The sequence below is a fragment of the Dermacentor silvarum genome, chromosome 1 (genome assembly GCF_013339745.2).
Source record: "Dermacentor silvarum isolate Dsil-2018 chromosome 1, BIME_Dsil_1.4, whole genome shotgun sequence".
NCBI classification, from domain to species: Eukaryota; Metazoa; Arthropoda; class Arachnida; order Ixodida; family Ixodidae; genus Dermacentor; species Dermacentor silvarum.
This window is the reverse complement of record NC_051154.1, coordinates 50,774,274-50,790,629: the sequence shown is the minus strand read 5'-3', so window position 1 is coordinate 50,790,629 and position 16,356 is coordinate 50,774,274. Positions and strand designations below refer to the sequence as shown.

The 16,356-nt window shown below is 45.1% G+C and overlaps 1 protein-coding gene across 1 annotated transcript in view; it reads left to right on the top strand.

Moving 5' to 3' along the window:
- LOC119462653 (rab3 GTPase-activating protein catalytic subunit) overlaps nucleotides 1–16,356 on the top strand; it is a 72,828-nt gene that overhangs the window by 22,075 nt on the left and 34,397 nt on the right. The window contains exons 7-8 of the mRNA XM_037723969.2: nucleotides 11,309–11,474; nucleotides 14,977–15,079. Coding sequence (XP_037579897.1) covers nucleotides 11,309–11,474; nucleotides 14,977–15,079 — 269 coding nt within the window. The remainder of the gene's footprint in view (nucleotides 1–11,308; nucleotides 11,475–14,976; nucleotides 15,080–16,356) is intronic.

The following is a 16,356-nucleotide window of genomic DNA, read 5'->3' as shown; positions in this document are numbered from 1 at the left end:
TACAATTTGTCGTTTAGCAACCATTCTTTGTTTTTTTTTAAAACAAACTGGAGAGCAGTGGCATTGAAGAGGACATTGAAGAAGTGTGCAAAAGGTTTAAAAGATGGTTTGCTGGTGCCTGAATGAAATGCTCATCAGATGCTAATGTTCTCTTTGCTCCAAAATAAAATGCTTTCATGTTGCCACTATTGAGCATGGCTTTGTTCTAACATATATTCCACGAGTTACACACTATTGGAGTGCACGTCCTTTATAACTATGGCTGTATTAAGGCCTCTTTGCTTTTAGCAAAATATGTCTTATAACAAATTTCTTTTCCTGTATTGGCAAGTTCTATGTACGTAACAAGGGTATACTGTTTATGTATATTACTGAATAAATTGATGTCATTGTGTGGTTCATTCTGACATCAATGTTTATTGAATGACGTTGCTGATAAACCAACAATGACAAGCTTGTAGACTGATGCACTGAGATAGACATGGTAGTAGTTTTGAAAGCTTGTATTCACAATAATATTTAAGAAAATCTGCTAGCCAATACTTATCTAAGACCATTGCCACAAGCATGTTGCCTTGTGTTTTTTTACAAATGAAAGGATGAAAGGCTGAGGAGTACGGTGCCTAGGCTTGCTTAGTACAGTATTCAATAGTTACACTTGCTGGCTGTGATAAAAAGAAAAAGGAAGCTGATTGGTACTGTAACTTGTGAAATTTTCGGTTGCTTTTGAGTATTAGTTGCTGTGTAGTGATCGCTGGCAATGATGACCTTCTTGGTTTTCATGCATGACATTGAGCGGTCACATCACACAAGCAGTGTATACGAAGACCAAATGCTACATAAACTCCCCTTTTTTTTCTTTTGTTTAATCAGCATGGGGTTTGTTACATATCAGTGGTAACGAGGATGGGATTTAAATGACAGGCCGAGTGATGCCCTCTCTCCCCTGACCGTGCTCCGGACTTTGTCGAAGCAGGTGGAGCCTGGGAAATGTACCAGATTCTCCTGGCAGTGTATTTTGAAGCACATGAAATCACTGACTTGGCAAGGAGATATGCCTTGCTTGTGGCCTTACTCTCTGGTAGTGCAGGCAAGATTCTTCAAGAGCGGTGCCATTCAAAGTATGTAAACGAGCTGGAGTACAGGAAAATCTTCAAGTACTTGCAAAGCCATTACACACCGAAGCTCAATGAGATATCTCCGAGATACAGATTTTTTTATGCAGGTCCAAAAGGAAGGAGAAGCTTTGCGAGAGTTCACAGTGAAATTGTGTCACTTGCTCGAGAGCTGCAGTGTCGGCACCATGCTGGAGTGAATGATTCGAGACCAAATTACTATGTGCGGAGATTGAGACGAGAACGTATGGCATCACCTACTCACCGGCTGCACACTGTCATTAAAGGATACAGAAGAGTTTGTCCTATCATGCTGCTACTGATGTGCCATTTTTGCGACTTAACCAGAATGAAGAACATTACTTGGGGTGCACCAACTTCGTACAGATGCCGCTGGGGTTGCCCAGGGTAACAAGGCTGGCTAGGAAGCCCTTGGAGATTGCTCAGCCTTATGCCGGTTGTAGTGGGTACTCGCACATAGCTGACAACTGCCATTTAGTGCGAATGATCTTTCACAACTGTAGGATGTGTGGACATCAGGCCAGGGTGTACCCAACAAGTCGCAAACAGCCTGACAAGAAACAAGGCGTGGATGCAGTTGCGTGGGGTATTGACAAAGGCTCTGATGGGGAAACTGTCCACATTAATTGTGCAACCACTTAAAATGTGCTGGAGCATAAAGCCAAAGTTGTGCAGAATAAGCTGTGCAGTTGTGGCCCAGTGGGTAAGACGTTTGGCTCGACTGCGGGAGGTGAGTGATTCGATCCCCACCACTGGACACCCACTGGTTTATAAGACGGGTACAAGCCAGGCGTCCAGCATTCCAGGGGTGCATTGCTTGGGAGAGGTTCGTACAGATCGCTATGCTTGCTGGGCAAAAACCAAGACAAACAAAACACCACAACTCTTGAAAGGGGGTCTGGGCTCAGGGTGTTTAGTGACCTGGAAAGCCTGAAAAGCCTGCAAAAGTCAAGTAAAATCTGAGCACCTGAAAAAGTCATGGAGTTGTCAGGGAATTTTTCATTTTAGTGACTAAAGTAATGAAAAATAACTGATTAGACTGCCCAAGTTGAAATTCATGTAGGTTGGTTCCCTACAAAATTATGCTCCTTGCAGCACTGCCAGTTAGCTTTCTTACTCAATAGTGCTGTTTTCAGTCCTCATAATAAAGGAATTGATTTGTGAATTACGTTCAACATTGCCTTCTAGCTCAATACGAGCGCAAACTTAGCCCCGCATGCACTTGTGAGACAGTGCAACCTTCTACAGCATTACAGGTGTTCATACGCAGGGCTTGCGTTATGTGAAGCATTTTGTATGTAGCTGGGAAGGATAATAATAGTGGCAGGGCACGTTGATGCACGTTGACCTGGCAAGTTGATGCTGCAATAGAAACACATGGTTATTACAGACAGTTTTTATTAATCTAACAAATTTTGTGGGTTGTGTTGTCACACACATGGAGCAGCACCAACTTGCGGAGACCGTACATGGAGAAAGGGGCTGTACATATCATGGACCTAAAGTGCAGAGCTGCTGTGACTGCTGCACGAATGAATTTATTACACTATTAAAACCCGCTTGTAATAGCGTGTCTTCATTGGCTAGCATAGCCACAGCTACACGGCATAAACCAAAATTCCGGGAGGGAGTAAGCTTCTGCTGCGTCGTTGAAACAGGTCCATTCTCTTGAAGAAACGCCCATATACAGCATAAACTTCTACTCAAAGTATGCAGTACTTAGCTGGAAAACAGAGTAGGAAGAGCTACATAGCAGTACAGCGAAAGCCACATGCCCAGCACTGCTGCGATACTTTTGTATAGTAAGAAACGCTGTGAGGGAATGAGAGTGCTAACTTTCTTGCAGGTTACGAACAATGGCGCAATAACGCCTCGAGCAAACACGTCTCGCTGAGTGTTCTGTGTACTATACGTAGACAAACACAAGTGGCGCGTGCACGTAAGGTAACATTTAACATCACATCACGACTGTCGTAGACCATCAACATCACCGCCAATTATCCTCAATGAACGCGAACAGCACAGAAAGCTATGCTTACATTGTGGGTTCTTGGTGTCTCACAGGAGACCAACCACCGTGGGTTCGAGCTTAGCGAGCCACAGGGCCGCGTCAGCCGTCGCCTCCAGCACCGCTCGCGCGCGAGCTCAGAGGCCGCAAGGGGCTACCGAGCGACGCACGCAAAAACACAGTAAAGCCCTGAGTTGACGGAAACCGTTTACTGAAACCGTCGGCACCAGCACTGCGCAAACATCCGCACGGAGGGGAGCCAAAGGGGTCCCGCACCAGGGCGAAAATACAATAACAGGCGCCTATAGCACGTCGCGGCGAGAGCACAGGCTCAAGCTGGGACACGCCGCTAGGAAAAGTCCCGGCGGCTATGCTACTTGCTCTGGCGATAACCAATGGGTCAACTCGCGAGAGCACGGGCAATATCCTTCGGCTTAGGCTTTCGGCAAGTGCGGCTCGGCGAGGTACGACCTCGCGCGAGCACTAATGGCACCGCTCGTCGGCTTAGGGTCGGGAAAGGATCAGCACAAAGTACGCGCTCCCCGCACGGGCAAAGGCACCGTGCGCGAGCTCCAGTCCTAGTCACAAAGGTGTCGGCGGACGAGAGGAAAGCATGAACGTACCGTGCGCTGGTCCCGGAGAGAAGTCCCGAGGCACGCTCCGCCGCTAGCAGCCGACAACCGGCCGCGTAGTGACGTCAGCGCCCCGCCCTCACCGCCAACCGCCGCGTGCGCAGCGCCACCGCGGGAACCGGTTAGGCGGCGCGGGCGGAGAAGGAGGCCAGCGGGGAACGATGGCGAGGGATGGCAGAGCAGGCGAAGCCCGCGCAGTCATGCCGGCGCAACCCTCAATCCCCACATCCTCCTCTCCTTAAATGCCCCCCTACCAGCCTGGCGAAACAGCTAGTAGGGGCTTATGCATCAAAGACAATTGAGTCTTTCATGCACAAGCTAAATGCTAACCTCAGCCCAACAAGTACTCTTAAAACAACGCGTTCCGACATAAAAAAAAAAAAAAAAAACTTTCATGCACTACAATAATAATAATTATATACAAGGATCGTGGAAAAATTAAAATTAAACTGCTACGCTTTACAATACAAAAAAAAAAAAAAAAAAAAACGCAACCCTCAATCCCCACAACATCGATTCCCACAATGTGTGGTATCTGCATAATTTTTCACTCTTGAGTCCAGGTTTTAGAGGCACTGTCTATAACACCATAAAATACCAAATTATCCCGACGCGACCTATCTTCAAACTCAAGACTAGAAATAATTGCTGTTGTTTCGGTATTTACAGCCGTATACTTGTACTGCGCGGTAAGTCGAGAATGTTCTAATTGAATTTGAATGACTCAACTGCGGCTAACTTTCTATTTCTACCAGAAATATTATCGGAATGCACTTCACTAAGTGTAGTAATTAGCAGTGTTGCCATTATAGGGATTTTGTCACTAGATTTAGCGACTATCTTGTCTGTTTAGCCACAAATTTTCAATTTAGCGACTGGCGACTTTTTTTAGCGAAAGGACAGAACCATCGGCAACATAGAATGCACTATATTATTCAAAAGCTACGTGTGAGTTACAGAAATTGGCTGTATGATGTGTAGGCACTGTGACCATGATGAAGCAATGTTTGCCCTAACAGGATTTACGGTGTGCTTTCAGAATGCATGTTTTCTTTTATTCTTTACAAAAGTGACCTAAACGGGTCCTAATGCTCTTGGCTCTGTACTTTCACTAGATATGTTTGATTGGTGGACATTTACACATTTTATTTTCTGATTTTGAATGCAGCAGGTGAATAATAAGAGAGATCGACTGTATAAAGGTGTATTTATAGAAGCAGCTGGGGTCATTCATGTGAGCCTGAACTCATTGCTTCCTTATTGCGTGGGTTTAGGACAAATCATGACTGCAAAGAGCTTTCAGGTAATCCAAGGGGCAGAAGCGTAGTATTTGACCTGCATAAATGTCACGCCGTGTTAACATGCGACCTTGTGCGTCTTGCGGAATCTTGCTATTCTTTCAGGAGCGCCGTGAACTAGAACATTTTCAGACATAATGCAGACCAAGTTACTATGCATGCTCGGAAAAATCAGATTGCTTGTATTCTGTTGAATCATGCTGCAATTAGAATCTTGCAATTTGAGGGCAAACACTGAATTTCAGCTGTCACCGTCCATTGTTGTGTAAGTATAATAGTAAAGTAAAAGCCCACTACACACTGCTGGTAAATTCACTGTTTATTCCTCACTCACACGGGCCCTAAACAAATGTGAGACATTTAGGTAAATGATTTATGCCATGCTAGCATATATTATAGTGTTCCAAAATGCCTACGTTGCCTAAAACTTGCTCAAAACTTTTAGCAATAATTTTAGCTACCTTGAAGCAAAATTTAGCGATGTTTTCATCTGACTTTAGCAACACGGTTAAAAAGATTATGGCAACACTGGTAGTTAGCCACAACTTCTTAAATATAAAGTTGAGGGGGTTGACTTCATGGATGGTGCATTTGGCTTGAAATAACCCTTTATCACTAATATAAAAAAATGACAAGAAATGTTCCATCTGAGATGGAGAAGCGGGTTCTTAACATGTAGAGCTATGCTGACTGATTGCTGAATTTTTCGAGGAAGCCCTCTTGAGCAATTCTAATTGATTTCACTTGATCTCGTTCGACACCATTTCTTTGTATGGCGTTGCAAGTGATAATTTAGCCACATAATTTTAAGCGTATTTGCCCACAGAAGTTTTAGAACTTAGAAACTAAAAAAAAAAAAAGCTTGTCTTTTGCGGTCTTGGTGCCTGGCACAGGTACACAGACCAAAAATGGGTATTTTCGACGGGAGAGAGGACTAGTGTTTGATGCATTCACTGTAACCTAAGCGCCGTTAAGCCGCTATTGGAGGGGCCCTGGGGTCGCCATTGGGGTTAGGCATGTGTGCTGATCAGCCTACTTGGAATTATCTTACAAAGGCCGATTTCAGGACCAGAATAAGGAAAGTTTGGGCCCATTGAAATGTACGGGCGCAGGCCAGGACCTTCGGTCGCGATTGAATTAACTCAAAAATTTAATTAACCAGATTCTATGTAATGGAAGTCTGTTGTACTTAGATTTCTCCTGCTGCCAGCATAAGCTGAAAATTTCCACCCAAGTTTTTTTGTGCCTATATTCCCAAATTTTTGTACCTTATGAGAAAAATTGTGATGAAAAAACGTTTGCCATCTTCTGTGTGTGTGTGCGCGTGCGTGCATGCGTGCTGCAAGAGTCGTAGGAAATCTGGAAACATCAGGGAACTTTGACAAAGGAGTTTGCTAGACACCCTGTCGACTGTCTCATGGAGGTAATTTCCGATGTGGCATACCAAAGCACCTATTATGGGGGGACGCCCTAGGGTTAGGGAGAAACGCCCCTTTCCAAGTGTTGAGATCCCATAATGGCTGAGCAACAGGCTAGCGCGCTTGTACCTATTTTACCCGTAGGTGCCCGGCAGCAGCTTTAGTCAGCCTCCCAGAGACAACGCCTATAAATCTCTCTAATGCCCCCTTTCAAAATGCGAACTCCCACAAGTAGCAGAGCGCTAGGCTAGGGGACAACTCTACCCATTAAAGAAACAGTGGGTATTCAGTGGCGCCGAGATAAGAACCCAGTACCTCCTGCATACGAGGTGGATGCTCTACTGCTAGGTCACCGCTACATGCACCACTGAGCAGTGTGATTTTGAAAGCGTGTGCTTTTCAAGTACAGCAGTGAGTGGCCTCCATTGCAACTAACCACAACAAAGTTATCATGCTTCCTTGTACCACTGCCTGTCATAGGAGAGCTGGAAATGACAGCAACACTAGGGGACGTGTCTGTGCTTGGACACCTTATTGTCATCGACTGTCCCGGCCACACTGTCCTCAGTTGAGACATCAGATTTGTGGCTTGCGCATTCTTTGTTTCAAATGTTTATTATTGCTCCTGGAAGCATGACACACGCTTTAAGATTCATATATTCTCAGTAAATAATTTAATATCGCATTATTTATGTGAATGATTTTCAGTTTCGGTTTCTGGGCGCCGAGTTGGACAGTGACGTCACTGTCTAGAAAACTTGGTCACGTGGGCCCACAAAGCTGTGACGCATGCACTGCTGCATCGTCTGCTTTCGCACACACATTCTGTACCAGTGCAGGCAAACAAAACCACGCCGACAGTTGTCATGACTAGCTGCGGCAGCTCCGATCCCGACCCTACGTCTGCGTCCGACGCGGCTCACTGCACTCTAGACTCGAGGCTCTCTACGCTTGCCCGGTGCTGTGGGTCACCGCTCATTGTACGTCACTCTAACGTGGTATGACGTCACTAAAACCTTTGTTACGCTTCCAACACAGTGACGTTGGTGTCATCGCGCTAATGATGGGTCTCGATCACGAGAACGAGCATTTAGGCACTCTTTGGAAGCAAATTAAAATATATTTTAAACGTTTGCTGTGTCCAACACTTCATGTTGAGTGTCCTTGCATACAGAGGAAGCCTACAGCAGGCTTTTTATAGCCTCATAATTTGGTTTCTCAACCCCTTTTAGCTTGGCTGGTGGTCTGATAGTGTCAGCTGGTGTTACTGCGCATGTGTAAGCAACCACTTTATGCAGTTGAAGTAAACTGGCTAGTGGCTGAAGATGTGCTATCACCAGTGATGTCTGAGTGGGTGAGTCTGGTAATACTGACGACCAAACAAAACAATTGGCTGCGCTTACGCAGTGATTTTCACCTCACTGTGAACATCGCTACTGAAAAAAAAAGACAATGCCTACTGCCGAGAGTGGAAGTTATTTTTGCGAATCTCTACGACGGAAGTCTTCAGTGTACTCGGTCTTCAGGATGCATATAAATCAGCTGCTGCTGGACAAGGAATGCAAAAAACTTGCAGTGATCAACATGTTCAAGGGCCCATACTGCTTTAATCCCATAGCTTTCGGCATTTTCTTGGTGCCAGCAATATTTCAGGGAAGCATGACCTCAATCCTTAGCAGTATTTCTGAGGTACTGGTTTAACTCGACATCGTGGCTGAAAAAGTGGACTGATACTTGGCACTGGTGCAAGTGCTGCAGTGGCTGAATGAGCATGGCCTCCAGCTAAACCAAGGAAAGTGCAAATTTGGGCAAAAGAAGTCAGCTTTTTTAGGGCACTGCATAGGCAAATGAGGCCTGCATTCAAAATAAGACAATGTGGCAAGGGTGTTAAAGCCCCCAAGTCAACGTCTATGTGTGAGCTCAAAACCTTCATGGGTCTTCTCAGTTATTATGTAAAGTTTTTGCCTTGTATGTCCACTTTGTTAGCAACTTTGTACACATTGCTGGCAAAAGGCGTGAAATAGTTGTGGGGAAGTTGGCAAGACCAAGCCGTCTTGAAAGCCAAGGCAGTGGTGTAAATCGAACAGTTTCTGGTATACTTTGATCAAAGTAATCTACTTTGTTTGAAATGCAACACATCATCGGTAGGCGTAGGAGTGGTTCTTCCCCATCAGATTGATGGGTGGACTATTTTTACATGGTTCAACTCGCCCACTTTTACTAAAACTGTAAGGAACTACTCGCAGCTAAAAAAAGAGCGCTTGGTTTAGTGTTTAGGGTCACGACAATTTTGAGATCACCCTTATGGAAGTCTGATCATGCTAACGACTGATCATAAACTATTAACAGGACTGGCTAGCCTCGACAAAGCTACTCCCCAGATGGCCACCGCTCGCATCCAGTGCTGGGCATTGTTGCTGGGTGGCTGCCAATGGGAATTGGTCTATTGCAAAGAAAATGGGAACGCTAATGCAGACACCCTTAGTCAATTGCCGCTTTTAATGAATGATTAATATATTGAATACTCTCAACCCTTCATTTGGGGGTCATTACACGAAAGAGCAGGAAAACAGAACAAAGCCCCAGAGTACTGTGCATTAGAGGCTGTCCTCTTGGTACACAGACATGAACACACCTGACCTAGGTGGTTCTAGTGCTGCAGAAGATGAAAAACGGGGTTTTGAAAGGGTGACAGAAATGCCTAGTGGAGGCAATGTCTTGTGGAGACAGAATAATCTCTTCAACCATATTTTCTAAGACTGCTACGTAGTAGTACCAAAGTTGGTGGCTTTGCAACTGATGGCAATTCTGCATGAAACTCATTCATCTAGGAATAGCTGCCGACAGGAGAGTGGCCAGAACCATATTTTGGTATCTGGGTATCGATGCAGATGTGGAAAGCTTAGTGCGCTGATGTGATTGATTGATTTTATTATTTGATAGCAATTATATGGAGACTTCAACCGGATTTCTGCCGTCGCCGTGAGGTTCCGTATAAAGTCCAAGGGTGATAAAATCGTCGCCGCGCTATGTGCGAGTGAAAGCGCGCGGGGACGCGCGCTGTCTCCGAACGCACGGCGGAAAGCAAATGCGACTTCCGTCGCGCGAAAGGCCGTGGGGGTATGGGAGGGAGGGAGGCGGGGTGACGCTGTGCTGCAGCACCAAATGCGTATCTTGCAACCGAGCGCAAGGGGAACTGGCCACTCAATCTCCCATGCGAAAGGAGGAGAGCGGGAAGGCAGCGCCGGAGGGAGGGGGAGGGTAGCTTCTACTCTGCCAACAACTGCGTTTGTACTTTGCGCCGGTACGGGCTGCCGGTGTTGTCGTGCGCACCGTATCTTGCAAGCGATCTCCACACAGTTCTGACCTTTGTATGCGCTGTGCTTTCACCGCTTAGCTTCCGTTCAAGCGATAGACCGCACGAACCTTCGCTCGCTGTGCGGGCAAACTTCCTCACGCCAGCGTTTTGACAGTTGTCTGCAGTCATTCAGTGTGTTCTATTCATGTTTGCTTGTGCGTGCTGAAACCACGCTTGTCAATTCGGTTAGTAAGCGAATGTGTCCAAGTTTATGCAGCCGATAAAACTACTATCCCTACTCCGAATAGCTCTCTACTAATTTGCTATCGCAATTGATTCTTCGCCTTTCGGGCGAAACTGCAACATTTTTTAGTGCAAGGATCTCATATGGCCAAAGATTGCCATAGTGCGTTGATGTGAGATCAATGTTCAAGCTAGTAGAATCAATGTTCAAGCTAGTAGGCCCAGTAGGCTTCATGACCACCACACAAGATTGCGTGTGGCCATGGTGGTCCCTAGTGAGCAGCATCGACATGCCGATCAGATAAAGCGTCACACACTGAAGAAACCAAGATTAAACAGGGCGGCCTTAACACTACCTCACTAAATGTGTTCATCGAAAGCCAGGAACAAATGCAAGATCAGGGGCATACAGTTCTTCAGCAACTCGAGCTTCGAGAAGGTACAGAATTTACAAATGATCATCTACATTGGATCCGCATGTACAGCTGTTTTCCACTGGGGATATCTCTAGTTGAAGAAACACTTCTGTGCTGCCTGTGGCTTGGCGTGGCCTTTGCAGACGCTTATTCATTTCAACATTTGGCAGCCGTACATGCGACAACTGTAGCTGCAAGGAGACTATTGCGCATCTCCTTTGTAAATGCTGTCACTTCAGTGTGCCGAGAAAAGAACTCTCAACCACATTAGACCGACTGGACAACCACCCTTTGTTGGAAGCGAGAATCCCCGGACACTGGTTGAGACCATTATCAGCACAGAAGGCATTGAATGCGTTGTTCAAGTGGATTTAGCGAAGTGTCGTGCACTACATTGCACTCATGTACAGTTTTTTCTTTCTTTTTTTTCTTTCTTTATTATTATTTTTTTTTCTTGTGTGTCTTATTATCTGCTTTAATTCTTTGATTCCCTTTACCCCCTTACCTCAGCACAGGGTAGCCACCTGGTCTATGCACTGGCTAACCTCCCTGTCTTTCCCTTTCTTCCACTGCTCCTCTTCCTCTTCGAGCTTTGAAAGTTATCAATCGAACGACGTCTACTAGACTGTCTCAACTTGTAGAAGCGAAAGAGGGCTGTGTAGCAGTTGCTGACAATGATTACCTTCATGCCTTTCACGCATGACGTCAAGTGGTGACGTCATGTGAGCAGCGTATAAGAAGACCAAATGCTAAATAAACACATTCTTTCTTCTGTTGTTCAATTGGGTCTATGGCTTGTGATGTACCACTCGTGATTGCAGCAGTAGGTAGAGCTGTGTTTTGAGTAAGTGGGTGGCAGTCCACTGCCAGCTTTTGTGCAGGTTCACCACCCTCAAGAGCGACTGTGCTTTGGCATATGTGTTGGGGGCGGACTGACAACGCACTTTGAGATGGTGCATCTTAACCATGTCCCAAAGCCCTGCAGCAATGTGTCTGGCCTCTTGTCACTCTTCAAAGGAAAGCTGGTAAGGTACACATGAATACAGAATTTGGACAGAGCATTGCATTGTGTAGATGGGGGCATATCGGAAAGCAGTAGAAAGAAAAAAAAAAGCAAACAAAATATTGTGCTCAGACCCACACTTTGCGCTATCTCTGCCCGTTCCATGAAGTGAGATTGCAGCACTGTTGTTAGTACAAGGTGCTGCAAGGTAATACAAGGGGCACTGCAGTAGCTCCCAGGAATATTCTGCTCTACCTTGGCAGAGAGCGGTACACTACTTTGTCTCTAGATAATGCTTCAATACAGTATAGACCACTTATAACGTAACCGCTTATAGTGCAGGACCGGTCTTTTCAGACTCCCGTTAATTTTACCTTAGCACTCTATGTATACGCATATCGCTTGTAGTGCAGTTGCGGGACACGAAATACCGATTACAGTGCGGTTAATACCGGTTAAGTTTGGCAGTCAACCTAGACGGTAAACGCTCCCCTCAAGCCACAAATACCGTATTTTATCGAATCCAACACGCACTTTTTTTCCGATAAAACAGGCCCAAAAATTGCATGCGCGTTAGAATCGAGTACAACCCTAAATATGCGTTACCATATAGCCTTTGGCATTTCCAAATGGCCGCCTCGCACACAGCGTCGAGCCTAGTTACTCTCGAGCCTAGCTACCGTAGCTTCCTCCATGTGCTGCAGTACACGTGCTTAGACAATCTTCTACCGTCTGTCTTCACGTTCTCTGCGTCTGCTCTATCAGCATGAAGTAGCGAGTTCATCATGACGCCACATTTAAAAGGAAAGTGATCATGTGTGCGGAGACGGACGGAAATCGGGCCGCATCATGGGCGTTCGAAGAATCCGAAACTTGCGTTCAGGACTGGCGCAAACAGGAGGAGAGATTTTCGCCAGCGAAACAATGCGGAACGTTTTCAGGGGACCGAAGCAGGACGTAATCTGCGACGATCCACTTCGGCGATACGATCACCTTGGCCCTATCTTGAAAGCAATCTGCGACGGGGAAAGTTCGCCGCGCGTCTTGTTTTTGCCGCTTATAGGTCGCGTTGAAGCGAGAGGCATGATAGCACGAAGGTCAATTCGCTCGCCGCGCTTCATCACTCGAGCGTTTTGACAGTTGGTTTCCGTGGTCAACGAGCGAGATGTGTTTCAAGTTTGCCTGTGCACGTGTGACACCGTGCTTGTTAATTTATTTAGTAAGCGAATACGGAACCTAGAGCATGGTGACAGCAACAACAGAAATGTGCCTGCAGTCTCCATTATCGCAATAAAATGGTTGTTTTGGTTATAGTGCGGATATTCGAGACTCCGGCGACTTACGTTATAAGCAGTTTACACTGTATTTAGTTATAAGCTAATTTGAAAGTTTTTGTTGGTGAGGCTAAATGTATTTAGTCAGAATGTGCACTTTTGTAATGTTGATGCTAATTCACATTGGCTGCGATCAGTGTCTTGAAAGTACTAAGAATAACTGAAATTTTGTTTCACTGGGAGAGACACTAATAAAGATGCACAGTATGCTAAAGCAAACATTTGCAGATGAAGCAAGTCCTAGCAAAACCAAGTGGTTCAACTCGTACAAGAGGGGCATGTCCATGGAGGAGGATTAACACTCTCGATAACCTGGACTGGGATTAGTGATGTACATATGGCAAGAGTACATGAAAAGATTTATGAAGATTGTAGCCTAATGATCTGCAAGTTTACTTACACTCTTGACTTGTTATGGTACCCAGCGCTGAATTTTGATATCTGAATTGAGAATGGGCTGCATTGCAGCAAAATCAGTACGCTAGCCATCTCGTCATGACTGAACAAAAGGAGTACAGTAACTCTCAGTTGTATGAATGTCAGTTTATCGAATATTTTAGAATAACGAACTTTTGGAAAATCCCTGGTGGTTTTCCTATGCATTCTATGCAAAAATCTTTCAGTTAAATGAATTAAGAATAGCGAATATTTCAGGTAAATGAACAACATCCAGCTGGTGACAGAGGTCTGTCACCAGCTGGATGTTCACAGCAACATTTCATTTGAAGACTGTGTGCAATGTGACAGTGAGCTCGTTACCTGTGCTGAACTATCAGATGTGGATATTATTTCCTGTGTTCGTCCCAAAGAAGAAGAGTGCGAAGAAAGATGCAATGGCAGAGGCAGATTCAAATTCTGCAACTCTATAGACGACGCTGTAGGATGCCTTGGAAAGTTGCAAGACTTCGTGTCTCAGTAACAATCTGTGCCACAGGAAGTGCACAAGAACATAAACTGTCTGGACAGCTTTGTTACGTATTGCACTTTAAAAGCATCAGTGCAAATAAAAATTAGATTTTTTTTTCAAAATGAGATAGGCAGCAACATAACTGTTGCACTCCATAAAACATAATTCCATAAATTGTATTTCACACTTTTGACTTGATGTCTGCTGTGTCCTATGCTGTTCCATATTCTAGTGAATATTCAGTTTAGTGAAGTTTCAGTTAAGTGAACTTTTTCCTTGGATCCCTTGAAGAGATCCCTTGGATCCCTCAAGTGAGTGGGCAGACGCTCTTGCTCGCGAGACTTCAATCCGAGCAAGGAATGACACCCCAATCGGAAATAACAATCAAATACTAGCATGCGATGTCTTAAAACATCATCGTTCTCGCCAAGAACTCGCCGCGCCAAACCCGCAATTAACAGTGGAGGAGGTTCGGCTATACAGAAAAATACAGACAAACACCTATCCACATCTGGGGCGATGGCATGCCATCTGGCCAACCAGATATGCCAGTCAATGCCCCTGGTGTTGGGGGAGGCCATCCTTGCCCCATGTGACATGGGAGTGCCAATCACGACCCCAAAATTCAAATTCACCCCGTTTAGCACAAAATTCCTTTAGGGAGCCTCGGGCAGCCATCCTCGCCCGGACTGACCTGGAGACTCAATTGAGCCTCCTCGACCAGGCATGGCGTGTGGCGGTGGCCACTAGAGTCCTGGACTAAGGACCCACCCTCCGGCCCCCTTAACCCTATTTTTCCTAAATAAAGTTATTTCTCTCTCTCTCAAGTGAGAGTTCACTGTATGCAATACACGCATTTACAGGAGGTGCGCGAATGCACGTACACACACACACACGCACGCACACGCACCTCATCACAGGGACTGCTAAACAGCATCAACATACCATTGCAAATACACACTATGTGAATGAATGTTTTTCTTGACAATAAAACCTGCAGATTAGCTGATAACTGACACTGTCTAGCAGTAAAGCAATGTACCAGTCCCAGGTGAGCTAGATAAGCTTAATTTAAGAAATTTTAGGTGACCTTTTTGATTAGCTAAGCTATTCTAGTCTAGCATAACCTGGTCTAACCTAACATAGCATCTGTTTATAGTGCTTGTGGGGGAGATGTTTTTTATTATTTTTTGTAGGAAAGCTTATGTTTTTTATTATTTTTTTGTAGGAAAGCTTTTTAAACAAGTATGATCTCAAGTTCCACTTTCTCTCTTTTTTTGCAGTCCTATGCCTCACAACAAAGTCCAGCACCTATTCAGCTAACCATTCGGTTTACCTACATGCTTCAAGATTGGTCCCCTGCTTCATGGCCTCAGCTTCCACCTGGTACGTCTGTTCTTGCCTATTGTCATTGCTCACTTTATTCTGGAGTAGTTATTTTTTCAGCTCCATGATTAGTTGACTGGTGTTAACAGACATAATGTGCTACATAATTTGGCTTAACTTTAACCAACTTCCAAATGTAGCAGATGGCATATGCCCTGTTTAAAAAGTGTAATATTCTTTGTGACATTTGACTAGAAACTATAGTTTCCACCATTTCACAAGTTGATTCTCAGTGGTGGTGACATTCTTCTGCTGAGTGCAAGGCTGGCTGTTCGATTCCTGGCTGCCGTGGCTGGATTTCTATGGGGGTGAAACAGAAAAATGCTAATTTGCTTAGATTTAGGTGCCTGTTAATGAACCTCAGGAGGTCAAAATTAATTTGGAGCCCTCCAATATGGCTTTCATAGTCCCAATGTTGCTGTGGGATGTTAAACCCCATGTTCAGTCACCAATCGTCAAGTTAATTTCATGTGGTTACGTTCTCTATTCAAGGTGCAAATTATGGACGATATGAGGGCTTCGAAAGAAATTCATGCATAAATTGAAACCTTATTGGCTGTAAATAGGAGTGAATTATCTACAAACATGTAATGATATTTTCACATGTGTCCTGTGCACAGTTTATGGAAGGGCGTACAATATGTAAGCTAGGCTTATAGCCGGTTATTAAGTTTTGTGCCTATTCATTAGCCTATTTTAAGTTCAAGTTGTTGATCATGCCTTGATTTACAGGACTCACTTGAACATGGGAGTAGTAAATTGATGCAATTATGTCACATGCAAGGTAGATGCTTTTAATGGGCTTTCGGGACACTGGTCTTAAAGAGCCCCCAAACCACTCCTGACATTTCGAATGGATTTAAATAAACACATGCATCATGCACAAAATACTGCAAGGATCATCTTTGGCGAACATGGCAGCGTTACACGCTGCAGTGAAGCCACAAAAAAAAAAAAAAAAAAAAAAACGATTCCGTGCCCCGCTCTGGACTTTTCCACTCCTTTCTTTGTGCGTCGTGGCACCAGCAGGGTCCTGCACATGATGTCATCTGGGTAAAAGCCGTCGATTGTTCGGTTGACGCGAGACGATAGTGCCAATGTAATGAGAGCTGGCTCTGTCTTCTGAGAAGGAAGGTGGGCTTGCCCATTGTGCACCACTGATCCTTACGTGAAGCTTCTATTGAGTCAGCGTATTAGGGAGGGCCTTTATAGGCGGGCAGTGGAGGAACCTTTCTTCTGATGTGTGGACGCGACCTGTAACTGTGGAGTTGGTGAGA